At 40.4% G+C, this 20017-nt stretch overlaps 1 protein-coding gene across 2 annotated transcripts in view; it reads right to left on the bottom strand.

Moving 5' to 3' along the window:
• Positions 1-20017, bottom strand: part of TUBGCP2 (tubulin gamma complex component 2) — a 98492-nt gene that overhangs the window by 17550 nt on the left and 60925 nt on the right. For both annotated transcript variants that reach the window (XR_012851072.1, XM_075841819.1), the window contains exons 9-14: positions 14765-14910; positions 12730-12910; positions 9673-9853; positions 9307-9479; positions 8710-8838; positions 6412-6532 (exon numbers count right to left, since the gene is read on the bottom strand). Coding sequence is in view for 1 of the 2 variants with exons in the window: in XM_075841819.1 (XP_075697934.1) it covers positions 6412-6532; positions 8710-8838; positions 9307-9479; positions 9673-9853; positions 12730-12910; positions 14765-14910 (931 nt within the window). In the remaining variant the exon portion in view is untranslated. The remainder of the gene's footprint in view (positions 1-6411; positions 6533-8709; positions 8839-9306; positions 9480-9672; positions 9854-12729; positions 12911-14764; positions 14911-20017) is intronic.

The following is a 20017-nucleotide window of genomic DNA, read 5'->3' on the forward strand; positions in this document are numbered from 1 at the left end:
TATTGTAAAAAAAGGCGTACGTGTATTTTTTTAAATTTAATATTACTTTATGTTTTTACTTTATTTTTAAACTTTAATGTACTGGCATATATCTATATACTGATAGTACACAGGCATATATCTATATACTGATAGTACACAGTCAGTTGTTAGGACATGCCGAAGTATGCCCTAACAGGAAATATGGTAAGACAGCTCTGGGGTCCTTCAATGGACCCTGTGCTGTCTGCCCATATATGGTATGTCCCTCAATCGCGTCACAGGAATTCCCTGTGATGCGATCCAAAGGGACATCCCCCTTCTCATTTACTTCTGAATGCTGCGGTAAGCTTTGATTGCAGCATTCAGGAGAATAGCGGCGGAGATGAGAGGTTTCTCTGATCTCCACCGTTATAGAGCGGGGCTGCGGCTGTGTAATACAGTCATTGCCCCGCTCCTGACATTAAGTGTGCGCGCGGTCAGCATGAAGTGATGAGGCCGGCACTGTACTAATGAGCGGCAGTTCAGGCACTGAAGACATAACATGGGGGTGTTTTGCAGCGCACCCGCAATGTTCTGTCTTCTGTGCCGCCGCTCATTAGTGCAGCACGGGCCGCATCACATCATCCTGACCCCGCGCACTTGTCAGTACTCAGGAGCGGGGCAATGGCTGTATTACACATGTATTATACAGCCACAGCCCCGCTCTCATACATTCACGTGTTGCTATACTTGAAATAACGGGATTGAACTGTTTGGGGATGCACAGTATCGAAACAGTATCGAAGTTTCGATGCATCGTGCTTCCCTATATTGCAGTACCAAGAAAGGGTATCAATCTTGGGCTATTCAGTTTAGAAAAAAGGCAGCTTAGGGGCGATCTAATTACGATGTGCAAATATATAATTGGACACTACAGAGATCTTTCTAATGATCTTTTTACACCTAGAACTGTAACAAGGACAAGGGGGCATCCTCTACATCTAGAGGAAAAAAAGGTTTCAGCACAATCACAGGTGGGGATTCTTTACTGTGAGAGCAGTGAGACTATGGAACTCTCTGCCACAGGATGTTGTGATGGTTGACTCTTTGAACAAGTTCAAGAAGGGCCTTGATGCCTTTCTTGAAAAATATAATATTACAGGTTAAGAGTACTAGATTCTGGAGATGGGCGTTGATCCAGGGATTTATTCAGATTGCCATATTTTGAGTCAGGGAGGAATTTTTCCCCTAAAGAGGAAATGGGCATCAACCTCATTGGGGTTTTGCCTTCCTCTGGATTAACAGGGTAAGGATTATAGGTTGGACTTGATGGACCGTTGTCTTTTTCAACCTTATCAGCTATGTAAAATGTACAAACTTCATTAAGGTGTGTGTGTGCGCGAGTGATTGGTGCGATTTATTTGATGCTATTGAACAGTAACTAGCCTTATTATCCCTCTGCTTATCTTTTCGCTCCTTTTCAGAACAAAAAGAACCCTAATACTGTATATGACAGGGAGCAAGTTTGCTCTCTGATTGGTAAGGGGATGATAACATGAACAACTTGTTACCCCTTATCCTGGAGTAACCTACAGTCATAAAGGGACAGGAGGAGGATTACAAATCCTCCTGCTATCCCTGTACGGTGACAGATATATGCAGCTCCCACTTCAATCTGCTCTAACTCGGGTGAGAGATCGCAGCTATAGCTGCAATCTAGCCTGAGCTAAATCAGATACATCCATGGCTACTGACGTGCCTCCCTTTCAGGACATATGAGATACAAGGTTTGAAGGGAAACGGTTAAAGGCTTTGTAAGACTTTGTTGCTTTTTTTTTCAATAAAGTGTGTTTAGTGTTTTTAAAAAGAACCTGTCAGTTCTCCAGGTTTAAATATTTGTAAAATTGACATAAAAAATGTTATTTACTTTTTGCGCTGCAGCTTCTATATATGCAAGATACATAGAAGCTACACAGCGTTGAAGTAAGCCGCAGCCAAATCAGTTGGGAACGATAGGTTGAAAAATACTGTTCACATACATTTAAAAAAAAACAAAAAAAACTTATTATATATATATATATATATATATATATATATATATATATATATATAAAACTTTACAAGAGAAAGCTACAAAAAGTAAGCAATGATCTGATTGATAGTTTTTTTTTTTTATTCAATTGTGAACTTTCATTTAACCCCTTCAGAACAGAGTGTATTTTGGCCATCATGATGAGCCCCATTTTTCTAATCTTAGGCTTTGTCCACATCAGCGTCGGTACTCCGTTTTTGGGCTCTGTCGAACCTTTCCGTCAGGGCAACCCATGAATGGAATCCAAACTGAAACAAACGTAAACCATAGGTTTTCCGTTTGCATCACAATTTATTTTAATCGTGACGGATCGATGCGTTTGCCACCGTTGCGTAAGGGTTCCAGTGTTTTGCTATTGTTTCCATCAAAACAACGGAACCCTTACACAACGGTGACAAATGGAAACCATTTGGATCGGATCCATCACCATTGAAATCAATGGTGATGCAAACGGAAACCTGTGTTTCAGCTTGGATTCCATTTATGGGTTCCCCTGACTGAAAGGTCCAACGGAACCCTTAAACGGAGTTCTGACGTGGATGTGAACGAAGCCTAACATGCGTCTCTTTATGTTGTAATAACTCTGGAATGGTTTTACTTACCCAAGTGATTCTGGGATTGTTTTTGTAACACATTGTACTATAGGTTAGTGGTCAATTTTGGTCGATAGGTTTACGATAGGAAAATTTAGAAAAACTAGTATTTTCCTACATTTGAAAACCACGGCTTATAAAATGGATAATGGCACCACACAAATGAGTAAATAAAGATTTACTATAGGTCTATTTGTTACACAATTTCTCATGAGTAAGGAAATACCCCATATGTGGTTGTAAACTGCTGTTTGGACACACAGCAAGGGTCTGAAGAGAAAAGGCGCAATTTATTTCTTGGAGTGAAGATTTTACTAAATTGTTTTTTGACGCCATCTTGCATTGCGCTGAGGTACCTGTAGAGTGAAAACCCCCGAGAATTGACCCATTTAAACTAAAACCCTTTACGGAATTTATCATGAGGTGTAGTGAGCATTTTGACCCTACGTTTTACAGAAATTAGTACACGATGGATATTGAAGATTGAACATTGCTATTTTTCCCAGATGGGCTATTTCAGTGCCCAATGTGTTGGGCCCAGCTTGTGCCACTGGAGACAAACACCCGATAAGTTGTTAAGCGGGTCCTCCAAGGTACAGTAATAACCCATATGTGGTCATAAACTGCTGTTTGGGCACACTGCCAGGCTCGGGAGGGCCGTCATTTGGCTTTTGGAGAGGAGAATTTGCTTGGTGGTAGATTTGTTTAGGGTTTACTGGTAGTTCAGTTTATAATGTGGGGGCATATGTAAGCTGGGCAGAGTACATCAGCGTATAATAATGTGGTATAATAACGGGGTAAATAAATAATAAAATGAATTGTCCATGGATATTGACGTACGGTTCGAACCAAACCTTTATGCACAGGCCAGTTTCTTTGGGGCAGGTGTTGCACTTATAAAGGGTGTCCGTGGTATTGTACCAAATATCCTAATCTTTGACTATTTCACTAGCCCCATAAGCAGCACAAGACTCTGAAATGTCATGGTCTCCGCTGCATCTACGGGGTCCACTTGTGGAGCTTAGCAAATGAGGACGTGGTGTTTTGCGTGAAGAACTGCTGGACATATAAATTAGTCTGGGGTGTCATTTTGCATCATTGCTGGCATAGTCATAACTTTTTATTTTTCCATTGACGAGCTGCGCGAGGACTTGATTTTCATGGAACGAGCTGTAGTTTTTATTAGAATCATTTTGGGATTCATGCGATTTTTTGGGAGGTGAGGAGATCAAAAAACAGTAATTCTGGCACGGTTTTCTATCCATTTTTTTTACGGCGTTCACCGTGCATTCTAAACAGGTTTATGTACTTTATTCTGCGGTTCGATCCGATTACAGCGATACCAAATTTCTATGGTTTTTAAATACTTTACTACTTTTACACAATAAAAACACTTTTTTCTAAATAAAATGATGTTTTCGGGTCATCATATTCGGAGTTCTAACTTCAATTTTTTTGTCGACGGAGAGCTGGGAGGGCTTGTTTTTTGCGTGACAAACTGTAGTTTTTATTAGTACCAATTAGGGGTACTTGCAACTTTTTTTATCACTTTTTCTTCATTTTTTTGGACACAAGGTGACCATTCGGCCATTGTTTTTTATTTTATTTTTTTACGGTGTTCATCGTGCAGGATAAATAATATGATATGGTTATAGGTCAGGCCCTTACTAATCTGGCGATACCTATTATTGTATACTTTTTTTCATTATTTCAATTTTTTTCCAATTATAAAGTACTTTATCAGGGAAGCAGGGCGACTTTTTTATTACGTAAAACTGATTTGTTTTTCTAAAACATTATTTTTTTACACTTACTAGGGGACTTGAAGGCCTTTTCTTTTGATCCCCTGTACAATACACTTTTGACTGGTACTGTATATGTAAACTAAAATGTTGCCAACACAGGATGATAATACTCGTACTGAGCAGCTGACTCTTGCTAGCAGGTATTTGTCAAGCTGTGTAAATGATAATGGACTCATGAAGTGTCAGGCGATGTTCACACGGCTGTAAAATATGGAGCGGTTTTGAAAGGAAAACAGCCTCTGATTTTCAGCCGTTTTTTGATACGTCTTTTTACGGCCGTTTTTCTATTGACACAATGAAAAACAGCTCCAAAAACGGCTCAAGAAGTGACGTGCTTCTGTCTAAGGGGCGTTTTTTTAAAATGGCGGAGTAAAGAAACGCCCCGTTTGGACGAAACGCTGTTTTTTCCATTGAATTGAATGGGCAAATGTTTGTAGGCGTTCAGCTATTTTTTCAGGCGTATTTAGAGGCATTTACACCCTGAAATACGCCTGAAAACACAGCGTGTGAACATACCTTAAAGGGTAAATAAACGTTTGACAAACTTCTGACTAGGGATGCATGATGCATCGAAACTTCGATACTGTTTCGATACCGTGCACCCTCAAACGGTTCAATACCGTTATTTCATGTATTTCGATACTAAGCTGTTTTTGGAGCTGTTTTTCTATTGAGAAAATGAAAAACGTCTCCAAAAAGGGCTCAAGAAGTGACATGCACTTGTTTTTTACGGGGCGTTGTTTTACGCACCGTTTTTACAAACGGCGAGTAAAAAACCGCCCCGTGGGAACGAAATGCAGTTTTTCCCATTGAAATGAACAGATGTTTGGAGGCGTTAAGCCTTCGTATTTTTAACTGATTTTCGGGGGGAGTTTACGGCCCAAAAAATGGCTGAAAACAGGCCGTCTGAACATATCCAAAGAGTGCCGGCGCAATCAGGAGCAGGGCAACGGTTGTAATACACAGCCACAGCTCTGCTCTAACGGTGGAGATATTAGAAACCTCTGCTCTCTGATATTAATCCCTTGAATGGCTCGATCAAAACGGACCGTGGCATTCAGAGGGAAATTGAGCAGGGAATCCTGTAAGGACCAAAGTGCTGTCTGACCATATTTCCTGTTCGGGCATATTGACTAAAAACAGCATGCACAATACTGAGGTATGCCCTTACAACTGCCAGTGTACAATCAGTACACAGGCCAATGTACTGGCATAGAGATATATACCAGTACACTAAAGTTAAAACATCTAAATTAAAGATATTGAATTAAAAAAACCTAAAATGGATAATAAAAAAAGTAATGTTGAATAAAATAAAAAAAATACACAGATATGCACATTTTTACAATTAATACATTTTATTATTTCATGTTTGGGGTCTTATATTTTGTATACACATATTTGGTATCGCCACGACCGTAACAACCTGTACAATAAATGTATAACATTATTTATGATAATCAGTATATGGTGTAAAAATAAATAAATAAATAAATGAATAAATGAAAAAGGCAGTGGAACTTCTTTTTTTCTGCCGAAATAAAAATCTATATAGAAGTAAATGATCGTGTTAACGTACCAAAACTGCTGAGCTAAGCTGTTTCTGTAACTCCCATAGTAGTGAATGACCGTTAAAAAAGCAGCGTAGCATGCGAGCTACGCCGTTTCTGTCACTACCATTCAATTCTATGGGACTTACGGAAACAGCTTAGCTCGGCTGTAATTCATGGTCGGAAATCACACGATTCAGCCACAACACAGAGCAGTAGAACTGGGGTCCCCGTTCTAGAGATAGGTGCGGGCACAGAGGTGGGACCCGCATCTATCTGACATTTATGACTTCTCCTGTGGATAGGTCATAAATGTCTGTGATGGGAAAACCCCTTTAATGAGCTAAAGATGAACTATACGCTATAAATTTGTTGTCGAAAATAATGCAGACAATTTCTACAATACTTACGGATTTGAGGCTTTTCTCCAGGATGTGCCATGTTGGTTCCATCACTTCAAACATCATGTAATACTGGATGTTTTGTACAAAATTTAACATCCTCTGACGGAGAGTAAACGCTCCTGCAAACCTGAAAATATAGGGCGTGATGGTTAAAAAAAATAAAAAATAAAAAAAGATACAACAAAATTCATTAAAAGATAATATATAAAAAGGTAAATACTTACAATTCGCTGACAAAAGTTGTAGACCATCAAACATACACTATATAGCCAAAAGTATGTGAACACCCCTCCTAATTGCATCCAGTTCAAATAGGTGCATAAGGTGAAGCAGACAGCCATGCAATCTCCATAGAGCAACATTTATAGTATGGGTCATACTTGAAGAGCTAGGGGTCTTTATATGTGGCAACGTCAAAGACCTTCCCCAGTCAATTGTAAGGGCTCGTATTCTGAAGTAAAAACGTCTACGAGTAACAGCGTAGCCATAAAGCGGTAGACCATGCAAACTCAAAGAGCAGAGCCACAGAGCGTTGAAGCGCGTAAGAATCCCCTAATCTGTGTGGCATCACTCACTAGGGAGTTCCTCTGGAAGTAACATCAGTACAAGAAATGCGCATCAGGACCTTGATGAAATGGGTTTCCATGGTCAATCAGCTACACACAAGCCGAAGATCAGCATGCTCAATGCCAAGCGGCGGCTAGACTGGTGTAAAGCACGCCACCACTGGAGTGATTAATCACGTTTCACTATCTGAAAGTCTGAAGGACAAATCCAGGCTTGGCGGCGAGTCAGGAGAATGCCACCTACTGGAACACAAAGTTTAGTGAAGGCGGCATAATATTCTAGGGCTGTTTTTAGGTTAAGGCTTGGCCATTATTTCCAGTGAAGGATAATATTAATGCTACAGCATACAAAGACATTTTGGACAATTGTATGCTTCTTTCTTTGTTGGGGAAGGCCCTTTTTCTGTTCCAGGCGCACAAAGCGAAGTACATAAAGACATGGTTTGAGGAGTGTTGTGTTCATGCATTCGAGTGGCCTGCACAGAGCCCTGACTTCTACCCCATCGAACAGCTTTGGGACGAATTGAAATGTCAATTCCGAGCCCAACCTTCTCTTCAACATCCACGCTTTACCTCACAAGTCCTCATTTGGCTGAATAGGCACAAATTCCTACAGACACACTCCTAAATCTAGCGGAAACCATTCTCAGAGGAGTCGAGGATGTTATAGCTGCAAAAGGGGCCCAGCTCTATATTAAGGCCCATGGGTTTGGAATAGGACTTCTAACAAGATTATATAGGTGTGTGCCAGGCGTCCGCAAAGTTTTGGCTATATAGTGTAGTACGGACCTAAAATTATACTAGAAGCTGAAGCAGTTATCTCTGGATAGTTTTTAAAATGTCTTTTTCTATATATATTATAATCAAACCCTTCAACATGTACGGTAGATTATTATTATTTTTTTTAAAAATGCAGAGAAGACAACGATATGTTGCCTTCTCTGCATTTTTTTTTTATAATAAAGATATACACCAATAATGGCTGAGGTTTTATTGCATTGAAATGGCACATATGACACAAGGTGATCACCATTTCTGTGATTTGGTTTTAGGTTGTCACCTTGCTAGGGACGCAGTACATCTTTTGGACTACAAACTACTTAAGGCAGAAATAGTACTGCCTACCTCTCTCTCTCACTGTGTCTCTCCCTTTCTTATTCTTTCATTCATTACTAAGCAATGAATGCAGGAACTTTCTAAGGCTGGTATCACACATGAAGTTTTTGTGCCCGTTTTTGGAGCCAAACACAGGAGTGGATACAAAAAGCACAGTTTTGGTAGATTTTGGGGCTCATTTATCAGAACCGTCTTTGGGAAAAATTAGCCTTGCTGCCTATAGCAACCAATCACAGAGCAGCTTTCATTTCTCAAACTTCGGTGGAAAAATTTATACTGTGCCGTCATTGGTTGCTAAATAAAGCCCTGTGTCTTGCTAATTGGTGTACAGCAGTTAAATTGTCTTTCCGATTTTCAGAAACGATGGTGTTTAATCTAGAAATAAAAACATATAAACAAAAATGTTGTGATCAATTTCAGGTGCTGGAGACCAAAGATGTACGGACGTACGTCTAAACACCCATGGAGAACTATGTGAAATACATAAGTAACCTATGGAAACCAGAGAACCACTTTAACTCCACAGTATGAAGAGTCATTGACCTTAAAGGTGTTTGCACTGAGGAAGAGCGCTATACAGAACGTATACTTCTTGTCATTTGCGTTTGTGAACCGCACTTACCATTTGGCAGAATGCAATGAGAACTGTTTGGCGGCCTTGTTGCTGATCCACACGTTGCAGAGTAGTCTCTCCACGTGCTTGCAATAGAACATGTGACGGAAAAGCATCTGGTAACGTGTAAGAGCCTTTCTGTAATTGGGAGATCATTTTTTTTTCAGTTCAAAATTATATAATCATTTCCATTTTTCATATAGAAGATCGGCAGAAAATAAGACGCCAATATTACTAGGGTGCAAATTAAGTCACCATGATAGGCCGAGCTGCCCTCTAACTATATAACCGTAAAACTAGAGGTACATGAATGCTGAACAAATACAGATGAGGGCTCGTAACAGATGCGTTCCGGGTTCCATTGATCCGTCACAGGAGCAGAACAACGAGAATACCGGAAGCTCGGAAACCAATAGCGCCTGATGGAACCCATTGACTTTAATAGGTTCCTTCGGGTCTCCGTCATTTTGCCTGATATAATAGCGCAACATGCGGAGCCAATTTGTCTGCCAAAAATAGCGGAATCTCTGATGGAACCTCTGCCGCAGATGTGAACAACCAAAAGGTTACCATTTCCCTGAGTAGTGTAGATTCAGCCCGGCCTACCTGTTAATTATTAGTGAAAGAGGCCACTTGACAATATAATTAAAGGAGAACGCTTCCAGTCCACTCAGTGCTAGTTCAGTTGGATCAGCATTAATTAAGGTTTTTTCCTGGCGAGTTTCAATGGCAAGAACACGTAGAAGCTGAGTGATGAGGTCATGCGGCATAAGCTCAATCTTAAAGAAAAAAAAAGCAAATTTCCAAATTATAAAGAATGTACTATGCAAATAGGAGGATAATAAACATTGACAATATTACCCATAGAAACACCTTAAAATTCTAGTTTAGTAAGCAAAGGCAACGGTTCTTTTGTAAAGTCCTATATAGAAATCAAACTGAATCACGGCTTGCTTCCAATGTCCTCAGTACCTTTAGATCATCCTTGAAAGGATCTGTATTGGCAGTACTCATCCGCAAAGCCAGTTCTAACAAAGCCTCCAGCCGGGTTGGGATGATATCGTCCACCGTCTTCTTTAGTTCTTCCTCTGTAAGGTCCATAAAGTGGACAAAGAAATCTCCTTGATCCATGAGGAAATAATGCTTAATGGACCTAATAGCAAGAATGGAAAAAGAAATTAGGAAGCAAATAAGCTATAATAAAAACAATTAACATTTTTTTATTGTAAAAACATATTGTGCCCTCTGGAAAAATTACATTATTTTCTGGGACTTCTAGGGGTCATCCAGGAGTGAAAAAAAGAAATAAATAGGCTAACAGCAGAAAGTGTGATAAAATATAAAAGTAGCCACTACTCACCTATTATATCTCCCTGCCGCTCCCGTGCCAACGCTTCATTGGTCTCCGTCGGTCCTGGTTTACTTTTCTGCAGCGAGGATGTGCCGTAAATTCACGCGACCGCTGCAGTTCATCACTGGTCTTAGCCGTCTCGTGCCACACATGAAAGAGAGATTGGCTGCAGTGGTGACGTAAATGTATGGCACATCATCGCGGAAGCAATGAAGAAAAAAAAAAGGACGGCAGGGCCAATGACGAGTAAGAGCTGGAGCAGTTAGGGGATTTAATAGAGGAGTAATGGATATTTTTTATTTGATCACATATCTTGCTGTTAGCCTATTTTTTAAACTCCCGGACAACCCATTTAAATATATGCCATTAATGTTTGTTTGGTGGGGTCTGACCCCCCCCGGAACACTTCTTGATCAATAGAATAAAGGTGCTGCAGCATAGCGACCTCTTCATTGTTTACACCGCTATGTGCGGCGCTGTGCCTAGTACTGTAGTTCAGTCCCAATTCCTCGAATAGGACAGAGCTGCAGCACCAGGGGCAGCCAGCCATACAGACCTGTGTAAACAATGACGTCATCGTCGCAGCTCCTTCATTCTGTTGACCAGTGGGGTTCAATCTTAAATCCCGGAAAAACCCCTTTAAGCAGAAAACACATTGCTTGTTGAGCAACCTTAAAATGGGTTTGTTGATGTGCTCGCTATAACGTTAAAAATCAACTTGCAGCGAATAGAAAAGAAGACCATAGTGGATCTTCTCCTTATACTTGGTGGAGGAGTATTTTAGCGCTTTCCTGTGTTTCGATTGTCAGTGCTTCGTAGAAAGCATTCTTAACCCAATTGATTTAAGAGCAAAGAGGGACACCCTTATCTCCTTCCAAACGCCTGGTTATATTTTCTGTGCTACTTTAAGGTCAGATTGAAGCCAAAACCAATCTCAAGTATGCGGGGGGGGGAATTTATTAACTTTCTGGAGGACAAAAGTCACAAGTGGCACAAAAGTCGCACTTTGCGGCGTAAAAAATTATGACTTTTGTTCTGCCTCTGTTGCTTACGGGACTTTAAGTAGGTGGAGCTTAGCGGAAGGGGCAGGACCAACCACGGCCCGACAAACTTACTATCATTTATGCCAGAAACTGGAGTAAATTATAGCGCAAATCTACGGCAGCTATGAACTATGAAGTGACTCTCTGGCGCATGCACATCCAGAGATGCACCTAAATTATTACGAGTCTTGCGCCTCTTAATAGGTTACAACAAAACACAATTTGCCTTTTAGGCAACTAACCCTATTTTCCACACTACTAACAGAAGATATAGAATTGTTCTATTCACATAATTCCGAAAATGAAAACAAAAACCTTTATTAAAGGCACGTAGCCTATATTTTAAAAACAACCCATGAGCCCAGAAATGTTATCACTCATATAGATGTAATGGTCTCTGCTAACAGCAATAGACTTAATATACTGTCTATACTAGAATAAAGCGTCTGCAGCTGGAACAGGATTTCACCATATTTTTTGTATGTGCCATTAATATATTTATATAAGTTAATCATGTCCCCCCTTAGTGGTCTCTTTTCAAGGCTAAATAAGGTTAATTCTTTTAATCTTTCCTCATAACTTAGATTCTCCATGCCCCTTATTAGCTTCGTTGCTCTTCTTTGTATTTTTTCCAACTCCAGGGCATCCTTTCTATGAACTGGAGCCCAGAACTGAACTGCATATTCTAGATGAGGCCTCACTAATGCTTTGTAAAGTGGTAATATTACATCCCTGTCCGGCGAGTCCATGCCTCTTTTTATACACGACAATATCTTGCTGGCCTTTGAAGCAGCTGATTGACATTGCATGCTGTTATTTAGTTTATGATTTACAAGTACACCCAGATCCTTCTCAACAAGTGACTCCCCCAGTGTAGCTCCCCCTAGGACATATGATGCACTCCTGCTTTGGCACAAAAAACTGCATAAAAAAACGCCAAAAAAAACGATATATCTGTGATTGCAGCATATAGCCAGGATTACACATGCAGTTCCAAAAGGAAGGAAAGGTTTAAAAAAACATATGCAACTTATGCGTCTCCTTTCTTTTATGTCCGCTCCTGTGTTTGGCTAAACAAACCAAGCCAAACAGTGCATCACAACTGCGTGTGTAAGATCCTGGCCTAAATCTTCTTTTTTTATCAAACTTTGTAATTCAGGATGGAGCCCAGTGATGGCCTGTGCTCTCATAAATAAATGCATAATATATATATTATTTGTGATGACAAGACTTATTGAGCATATTGAAGAACGACTGGTTTAATCAGTGTGACTGGTCTACTTCTTTAAAGGGGTTATGCGAGGACCAAATATTATTGGCAGTGTACTCCCTGCGTACACTCGCTAATATACGTTCCGGTCCCCGTCGCACGGATTCTGAGATTCCCATCGATTTTTATAGCGCTGCCGGTGGACCGGAGGTCAAGTTGCACAGCCTTCTTTGATGACGATGCGACTTTTCGTCATGTGACCGACCCCGCTGTACTCTATGTACAAGGAGGAGCACTGCTAATCATTTTTGGACCCATAATCGATTCAACTTTTGGCATTTTACACACACAACTGTTATTGCTGTAAAATTGAAAACTGTGAATACATATTAATAGTAAATGACATACTACGAATGTTCACATACCGAAGATGAGCGACCAATTCCTTTTCTTCCATCAAAAAATCCAAAAGTACTTTGCTGGCATAGCTATACGCCTTCTCAATCTGCTCAACATAAGCACGTTCCTTAAGTGTGTAAATTATCTCCTTAGCATCAGGACAGGTAACGTCACGACCACACTCTCTGACTACATTAAGGTATTTACCTTGGGAAGAATAAAAGTGTAAAATGATCAGTGCTTTTCACAGAGAAATCTCCATCATGTATTATTTGCATAAAGGATATGTAAATGTTTTCACTTATTTAGATACAGCTTCTACAGTTTGTATCCTGTATATACAAAAGATGTACCGTATTTTGCGCTCAAACCCGAATTTGTCAGGTCAGCAGGGCGGACTGCTTCGGTGACAGCGGGTCCTGTCACACCGATCACAGAAAAGTTTGTTAGTGAATAACAAACTTTTTCATTATTTGTATCTTCTCCCTCTATGGCAGGCTGTGTAATACTGTGAACCGCCGCTAGAAGTGTGTCGGCGATTCACAGCGTGAACATTTCCAGGAATGAACGGAAAGCGGCACTCGTATGAGCGCTGCGGCCCCTTCAAAATAGCTGATCAGCTGGGGTGCCAGGAGTCGTACCCCAACCGATCAGATAATGAAGGCCTATCCTATCATGATAAGCAAACAATGTTTTGGGACTAGACAACCCCTTTAAAGGGAATATTTTTTTTTTTCCAGTTAAACAGTTAGTGTATAAATGATTACACATTGTTTTAATTTTTTTAATTTATTCACAAGTCAGGAAATATTATAAATTCGATTCTAATTTATAACATTTCCCTGTGCTGGTCACTAGAGGGAGCAATTCCCAAAATTGCAGCATTGGCATGTGGTAAAGCAACCACATTGCTTTATGCTGCAAAATTTGAGAAGACACACTCGCTCTAGCGTCCTCAAACAATCCCCCCTCCTTTATCCTGGCTAGTGCCAGGAGAAAGGAGGTGGGTTGAATGTTCAAACCTCCTACACTGTGTGCCGCCATTTTTTGAGCGAATGCACAGTGTAGGAGGATTAGATACAGTGGTAATAACACAGTATAATACAAACATACACACACATCACATACACAAACATAACTTACCTGCTCCTGCCGCCGCCACCGCTCCTAGTCCTTGCGTCTAACCATATGGCCGGAAGCCGCGACCGGAAGTAGTCGTCTTACTGTCCGGCCGCGGCTTTCGGTCCACATGAAAATGGTGCCGGATGTGGCTCTGCCGAAGACCTTCCTTTTGCGCCGTTCCCACACAGACGGCGTACGCTATAGTGAATGGAACGGCTCCCGTTCCCATTCTCTATGGGGCTGTATGTGCCGTATCGTTAATCGACACATACAGAGATGAAAAAAAAAATGGCAGCCCCCATAGAGAAGTAAAAGAAAGAAAAAAGTGCAACACAAAAACACAAATAAAATTTATTTTAATGACATCCTAAAAGCCATAATATATTTAAAAAAAAAAAAAATGCGACACCTTCCTTTAACGGTATTCTGGAACTTCACAACATCTGTAATGGTCGAATGGTTTCAGCAAACCAGCTTTGGAAAATTTGCTCTCCAAAAGCCAGTTAGCACCATTGATTGCAAGCTTCGCCTTGAGCCCAGCGTGTACGAAATACACACATATTTGGTTTCGCTGAAGTCGGCAGAAGTTGCCAAATATGTATTCAGGTTTCTTTATCCAGTGACTGCACCAGATGTCAAAAAACATCACCTAAAATCACATATTCAATTTTTTTTCTATTTTTCCATTCATATTTAAAAAAGTTAAAAATGTCGATAATTTTTTTTCTACACAATATGGAAGCACAATATGTTCCGAGAAAAACAAGACCAAATACTTGTGGATTGGAAAAGTCATAGAAAAACAACTTGCTTTTAAACTGGCACATCGCTAAAACATAACAATGGGTAAAGCTTCTGGTCAGGAAGTGGTTAAGAAAATTAAAAAGAACACAAGGGTTGAAAACGTAAAATTCAGCTTAAATGCTGTGCTCCTGTTACCTGTGCTAAGAATCTTATCTGCGATCTTTTGCAGGAATGATGGAATCTGCTGCGGCACAATAGTGTACCGCTGATCCCAGTACTTGTCATTATAATCCTCTTGGATTTTTTCTTTTTGTAACTCGTGTTCTTCTACCATGAATTCACTGTGTAAGCAAAACAAAAACACTGGTGAGAAAGAGGTTTTTCTAAATTACATTAAGGCTATGATCACACGGAGTATTTTGGGGGAGGAATATCTGCCTCAAAATTCCGTTTGGAACTTTGAGGCAGATATTCCTCTCCCTGCACGCCGATTTTCGCGCCGTTTTTCGCCCGCGGCCATTGAGCGCTGCGGACATAAAACAGCGAGAAATACGCTTTCTCCTGCCTCCCATTGAAGTCAATGGGAGGTCAGAGGCGGAAGCGCCCGAAGATAGGGCATGTCGTTTCTTTTTCCCGCGAGTCAGTTTTACTGCTCGCGGGAAAAAGACGCCGACGCCTCCCATTGAAATCAATGGGAGGCGTTCTCGGGCCGTTTTTGCGACGCGGTTTCCGCGTCAAAAAACTCTGCAAAATACCCTGTGTGAACATAGCCTAATAATACAAAAAAATAAGCTCAAAGCGGACCATCAAAAACAGTGAATATTGTTTTTTTTAATTTTCTGGATCTGGCAGCAAAACTACAGAACAAAAGCATGTCGGGAGAAATAGGACAAAAAAGTGCAACCACAACATAATTAGGAAAGGAAAAAGGCACTTATTTGGTTTAAAACCTATCTAAAAAAAAGAAAAATAATGGTCAGCTTCAATATCACATTGGAATGGAATCCCGACGGAATCCATTAGAGGTCAATTGGTTCCGTCGGGCGCCATTGGTGTCATTTAAAGGATCCGGCGCTTCCATTATTTTCGTTTTTCTGTTCCTATGGTAAACAGAGACTAAATAACGAAAGCTTAACTTTAATTGTTTGCTGTTGGCAACGAGGGCAGTTTTTCCTATAAGACTAGGGCCTCCGCACAGAAATCAGGGCATGCTGCGGGTTAGTGGGTACCCACACATGTGGTGGTCTCATTGCGGATTTTTCGCAGAAGAATCCGCATGTGTTATGTGTGGATTTCATCCCTTTTACATTGAAAAGGGTGAAACCCGCAGAATGCTCTAATTTCCGTACCTGCAACAGTTCCTTGGCTGCTACGGTCTCCCACTGCAGATTTTCCTCCCGCAAATCCGGACAGGAAATTTGTGCGGGGGGGGGGGGGCCTTTCAAATCTGCAGCATGCTTACTTTGCTCTGGATGTTAACTGCAGATTTCACCCTTTTCAAAGTACACTGAGTGAAATTCTCAGCAGCACGTAACCCGTGTCGGATTTTGCTAGAGAAAGGCTGCGGAGAATCCACAACAAATCCGCTACTTGTGTGGGTTCCCCAAGAGAGCTGTTAATTTCATTGTAATCCTGCCCTTTGATGATGAGATGAAGTGTCAGCCTATTGTGAAGTTCAGTAGCCGGTTTAAAATCAACGTTTCATATTTTTTTTTTAAATATAAACAAATAGTTACATGGGAGAAAAAAAAAAGAAAAAAAAAGACCACCAAAACGTAAAAAGAATATCTAAAAAAATATATTGAAAACTAAAAAACATGTCCTTTAATGGCAATGTTCACCTTCATAACCATTTTTTTTTATTGTTCAAAAGCATCAAACACGAAAAAAGACGACACTTTGCAATTTCCTTAATTAAAATGTTCCTATAATTTTGTGTCTACAGCTTCTATACAGGTCTATGTGTTTCCTTGGCAACAGACAACAAACAGAAAACAAACCCTGTGTGAGGCCCCATGCACATGACCGTAAAAACTCCTGTTTTACGGGCCCATAGACTTCTATTGGCCACGGGTACCTCCCCGTATGCTTACGGGGAGGTGCCCGTGCCGTTGAAAAAGAGAGAACATTACCTATTTCAGGCCGTAATTACGGTACGGCCAGCCCATAGAAGTCAATGGGGCTCCTGTAATTACGGGTGACTACGTGTGTGCACCCGTAATTACGGGAGCGTTGCTAGGCGACGTCAGTAAATAGTCACTGTCCAGGGTGCTGAAAGAGTTAAACGATCGTCAGTAACTGTTTCAGCACCCTGGACAGTGACTTCCGATCACAATATACAGTAGATAAAGCTGTAAAAAAAAAAAAAAAAAAAAAAAGACGTTCATACTTACCCAGAACTCCCTGCTTCTTCCTCCAGTCCGGCTTCCTGGGATGAAGTTTCATCCCATGTGACCGCTGCAGCCAATCACAGGTCAATCACAGGCTGCAGCGGTCACATGGACTGCCGCGTCATCCAGGGAGGTCAGACTGGATGTAATGAGAGGGACGCGTCACCAAGACAACGGCCGGGTAAGTATGAATTTTTTTTACTTTTATTACGGAAAGGGCTGTCCCTTCTCTCTATCCTGCACTGATAGAGAGAAGGGCTGCCGATTACGACACTGTAACTTTGCAGCGAATACGTGCCCGTAAATACGGGTGGAATACTGGTGACACCGGACCCATATTTATGGGTACGGGTCCGTAAATACTGGTGCAAAACGGGTCGAATACGTGTGTCCAAGGACCCGTATTTACGCCAGTATTTACGGGTGGACAAAAATACGGTCGTGTGCATGAGGCCTTAGTCTGATCTAGCAGTCAGACTGTCTTCTATCGCCTAAATCTTACTAACCTACATTTGGTATGTAAGCAAGAAGTAGGTAACAGATAGATGACAATATGACTGCAGGATAAGACTACACAGACTATGTTTGTTGTCTGTTACAATGGTGACATATAGGCCTGTATGGGAGCTGTAAACACATAACGATAGAAAATCGTTAACAGAAGCCTGTGGAAAAAAACAATACGCTGCAACACATTAGTATTGAAGTGTATCGTACCAGCAATCGAACGTCCCTAAGGGACTAATAAAATGTGCAAAAAAAATAAAAAAAGTTAAATAAAGGTTTCGTGAAAAAAATATTTTCAATTAAAAGTTAAAAAGATACCCTTTTCCAATTTTTTCCCTAAAGTAGTGAAAAAAAGAAAGAAAAAAAGAAACAAAATTGGTATCGCTTTGTCCGTAAAAGTCCAAACTATTACAATATACCATTATTTAACTCGCATGGTAAACGCAGTAAAGCATAAATTTAAAAAAAGCGCCAAAATCGCTGTTTTTTGGTTGCCTTAGCTCTAAAGAAAATAACGTAATAAGAAGTGATCAAAAAGTTGTGCGGACCAAAACAGAATACCAATAAAAACTACAGCTCGTCCCACAAAAAAATAAGCCCTCGCACCACTCAATCGGCGAAAAAATAAAAAAAAGTTATGGCTCTCAGAATGTGGTGAAACAAAATAAAAAAATTGAATTTTTTTTCGTTGTGAAAATAGTAAAATGTTAAAAAATGTAATCATTTGGTATAACCGTAATCGTATTGAGACTAAATTTACGTTATGTCGTTTTTACCGCACGGCGAAAGCCGTAAAAATGAAACCCAAAAAACAATGGAGGAATCACAGTTTTTTTCCAATTTCAGCCCGCAAATACATTTTTTTTTTACAGTTTCACAGTACATTATTTGGCCCTCACGCCGCTATTGACAGAAAAATAAAAAAAAGTCACGGCTCCTGGAATGCCGGGAGTGAAAAACAAAATTGAAAAAGCAAAAAAAAAAGGCTCAGTCCTGAAAGGGTTAAAACAGAATCTATTCTTCTAGGCGCACATTCACACAGTTTTTGAAGGAACTTGGCAGGAAGGTTTTTCTAAACATCTTGGAGAACTAACAACAGATCATCACTTCCGGGGCTCCTTGCTCTTCTTTAGGCTGGAGATAGCTCTTAATGACATTGGCTGCATGTTTGGGGTCGCTGTCCTGCTGCAGAAAAAATTTAGGGCCAATCAGACGCCTTCCTGATGGTATTGCATGATGGATAAGTATCTGTCTGTTTTTCCTCCACATTTTTTTTTTTTTTCTGATCTATATTACCCCTAGGACAAGCATCATTGTCTCTAAATCCCATGCTATACAGACGTTTAGGAGTTAAGTGCAGGTGGTGTGGAAACATAAATTGGGAAAATCTAGGTGAATAATTTAGTGACACATTCCCTTTAAAGGACGGGTGTCGCGGAAAAATTTTTTTACAATATCAATTTGCTTTTAGTGTTTTATTTAAAAAAAAATTATTTGTCCGTTTGTGTTTTACTTTTTTTTATTTTCTAACTTTTTCTTCTCTATGGGGGCTGCCATTTTTTTTTTTTCATTTCTGTATGTGTCGATTAACGACACATACAGAGATGGAATACAGCACATACATCCCCATAGAGAATGCGAACGGGAGCCGTTCCATTCACTATGGTGTACGCCGTCTGTGTGGGAACGACGCATGCGCCGCTCCCACACAGTCCAAATGGAAGGTCTTCAGCCGAGCGACATCCGGCGCCATTTTCTTGTGGACCGGAAGCCGCGGCCGGACAGTAAGATTACTACTTCCGGACATGTGATTAGAAGCAAGCACTAGGAGCGGCGGCAGCGGCAGGAGCAGGTAAGTTAAGTCTGTGTATGTTCGGGTTTTACTGTGTGATTACCACTGTATGTAAGCCTACTACACTGTGCATTCACTCAAAAAATGGCGGCACACAGTGTAGGAGGTTTGTACATTCAACCCCCCTCCTTTCTCTTGGCAATAGCCAGGATAAGGGAGGGGGGATTGTGTGAGGACACCAGAGCGAGTATGTCTTCTCAAATTTTGCAGCATAAAGCAATGTGGTTGCTTTACCACATGCCAATGCTGCAATTTCGGGAATTGCTCCCTCTAGTGACCAGCACAGGGAAATGTTATAAATTAGAATCTAATTTATAATATTTCCTGACTCGTGAAAAAATTAGAACAATGTTTAATCATTTATATACAAACAGTTTAACTGAAAAAAAAATATAATAATTTCTAGCGAAACATTCCCTTTAACCCTTTTGAACACCTCCCTCCATGTGACTATGTAATCCTTCCCCAAGTCTTTCCCCCACTTTACATTTAATTCTGCCCCTACTGGGCTATTTCTATTTATGCTTCGCTCAATTATACACCAAAGAAGTGACCCCTTTACTTTTCCTTCTTTTATATAAAATGTTTTAAATAGTTCCTATTAACTATTAATAGTTCCTGTTTACCAATCTTAAAAAATTATTTATCACATGTCGCTTCCAATGCGTGAACAACTTCAAAATAGTGCAAATACAGAGA

Source organism: Rhinoderma darwinii, chromosome 11 (assembly GCF_050947455.1).
Source record: "Rhinoderma darwinii isolate aRhiDar2 chromosome 11, aRhiDar2.hap1, whole genome shotgun sequence".
NCBI lineage: Eukaryota > Metazoa > Chordata > Amphibia > Anura > Rhinodermatidae > Rhinoderma > Rhinoderma darwinii.